The 2,500-nt window shown below is 38.8% G+C and overlaps 1 protein-coding gene across 14 annotated transcripts in view; it reads right to left on the bottom strand.

The window, feature by feature from the left end:
- Positions 1-2,500, bottom strand: part of LOC108272987 (uncharacterized) — a 104,612-nt gene that overhangs the window by 18,659 nt on the left and 83,453 nt on the right. For 11 of the 14 annotated variants that reach the window (XM_053683910.1, XM_053683919.1, XM_053683913.1 and 8 more), the window contains one exon: positions 1,470-1,748. The exons of the other annotated variants lie outside the window; for them this stretch is intronic. In XM_053683910.1, the coding sequence (XP_053539885.1) occupies positions 1,470-1,748 (279 nt within the window). The remainder of the gene's footprint in view (positions 1-1,469; positions 1,749-2,500) is intronic. 14 annotated transcript variants of the gene reach the window in all.

The following is a 2,500-nucleotide window of genomic DNA, read 5'->3' as shown; positions in this document are numbered from 1 at the left end:
ACACTCATTCAACATTCAAAATGGCAGTGGAAAAAGTAAGTGAACCCTTAGAATTAATAAATGGTTGACCCCCTCTTGGCAGCAATAACCTCAACCAGGCGCTTCCTGTAGCTGTGGATCAGACCTGCACATCGTTCAGGAGGAATTTTAGCCCATTCTTCCTGGCAGAACTGCTTTAGCTCAGTCATATTCTTTGGACGTCTCATGTGTATGGCTCTCTTCAAGTCATTCCATAGCATCTCTATTGGGATGAGGTCTGGGCTCTGACTCATCCCCTCCAAAAGGTGGATTTTGTTTTTCTGAAGCCATTCTGTTGTGGACTCACTCCGGTGTTTTGGGTCGTTGTCCTGTTGCATCACCCAACTTCTACACAGTTTCAGCTGACGTACAGACATTCTCACATTATCCTGAAGAATTGTCTGATATACTTGGGAATTCATCTTCAGCTCAGTGACTGCAAGCTGGCCAGGGCCTGATGCAGCAGAGCAGGCCCAAATCATGATGTTTCCTCCACCGTACTTTATGGTTGGGATGATGTTTTCATGATGATATGTCGAGCTCTTTCTACGCCAGATGTAGTGCTGTGTGGTTTTTCCAAATAGTTCAATCTTAGTTTCATCAGTCCACAAAACATTTTGCCCATACCACTGTGGAGTGTCAACGTGCTCTTTTGGAAACTTCAGGCGTGCAGCATTTGTTCTTTGTCGTAAGCAGTAGCTTCCTACGTGGTGTCCTGCTGTAGATACCCTGCTTGTTCAGTGTTTTGCGTGTTGTAGACTCATGAACAGAGGTGTTAGCCAGTTCCAGTGATGCCTTCAAATCTGTTATTCGGGGTTGTTTCTTTACCTCATCGATGAGTCTACAGCCATTTTGACTGGGCGTCCACTTCTTGGCAGAGTAGCAACAGTCCCAAAGTAGACTGTAGACTGGTGAATTTCTAAAGTCTTTGAAATCACTTTGTAACCCTTGCAAGCTTTATGTAAATAAACAATTCTTGATGGTCGATCCTCTGAAAGTTCTTTTTGGCGAGGCATGGCTCACATAAGCGTGTGCTTCTTGTGCACAGCAAACTCCAAAGGTTTGAGGGATTTTTATCAGTCGGAGTAGCTGTAGTCCACACCTCCAAACTCATTTTCTCCAGGTGTGCTAAAACCTGACTCCAGTCAGCTTTTTTGAGGTCATTAACTCAAGGGTTCACATACTTTTTCCACAAGCACTATGAGGTTTTTTTTGGTTGTTCTCAATAAAGACATGAATGATCAGAATTTTTTTTGTCTTATTATTTTAGACACATTATATTTGTCAATACCCCTGACCTAGATGAAGATCACACCACATTTTATGACAAATTTATTCAGAAATCCATGAAATTCCAAAAGGTTCACATACATTTCTTGAAACATTTTAGTTCGGGGCAGGTGTCCCAGTAAAGTATTTTGTCTATAAACACAGAGACTTTGTAAACTTACCATTTAAACCTGGTAAATTTAAATGACTGGTAAACTGGCAGCAATGCTGGAAGGACACTCCTGCCTGTTTCACTCTCATACTGCTTCACACGTGAGTACAGATCCAGCAGGAAATCACTCTGTTCTTCATAACAGTCTTCATCTTCAATATCTTTCATCACTTTCTCCACTGTCTCCTGGATGTTATGTGGTTGGTGTAGAGCTGCTTGCAGACACAAATCCAGTAGAAATGTTCTACATCTCTTATTTTGTTCCGTCTCTTCCTGTATAGAGTCAAACCTGGAGAAAAGTGAAAGAATCACATTATTACAGTACACAATATAGAGACTACCCCCCCCCCCACACACACACACACACACACACACACACAGACACACACACGGGCTCAACAATTCCTGTTCTTGTTCTTAAAAAAGTATCTGATATTAAAATGGACGAGTCACTAACATTCTTTCTGCTTGTTGAGTAAAATATTTAGAAGCTCTTGTACACAGGTCATGTCTTAGGGACTCTGAAACACATTAAAAACTCATCCTTGGCTAGTTGTAATGTTTATGTAATGGTTAATGTCTTTTGTTCCTCATAAAGAGGAGAAATGTAGATATTTAGTCAACGACACAAGACAATTGTCACGCTGCAAAAAATTACATCGTAGAAAGTCTCAAATATAGTCACATTTATGTAATATTTCCTATTATAAGATTTAAATGTAATTTATGTAATATTTCCTATTATAAGATTTTAATGTAATTTATGTAATATTTCCTATTATAAGATTTTAATGTAATTCATGTAATATTTCCTATTATAAGATTATAAAAAGACAAATAAAATATTAATAAACCTATTTACAGACCTGCTCATTTCAATCTTTAATTTTTTTTTTTAAAATGTACTTGCTAAGATGTTATTTTTTGCAGGGCTAAAAATGGTGAGAATATTTTGAGCAGTTGAACACTGCCATGTGTTATCGTGTCCTGCCTTGAAATGCGGTGAAAACTCCCACACGATGTTAATAATGTGATTGAGGT

This window comes from Ictalurus punctatus, chromosome 12 (assembly GCF_001660625.3).
Source record: "Ictalurus punctatus breed USDA103 chromosome 12, Coco_2.0, whole genome shotgun sequence".
In the NCBI taxonomy this organism is placed as follows: Eukaryota; Metazoa; Chordata; class Actinopteri; order Siluriformes; family Ictaluridae; genus Ictalurus; species Ictalurus punctatus.
Note: the sequence above shows the minus strand (reverse complement) of the source record. Positions and strands in the feature narration are given on the sequence as shown.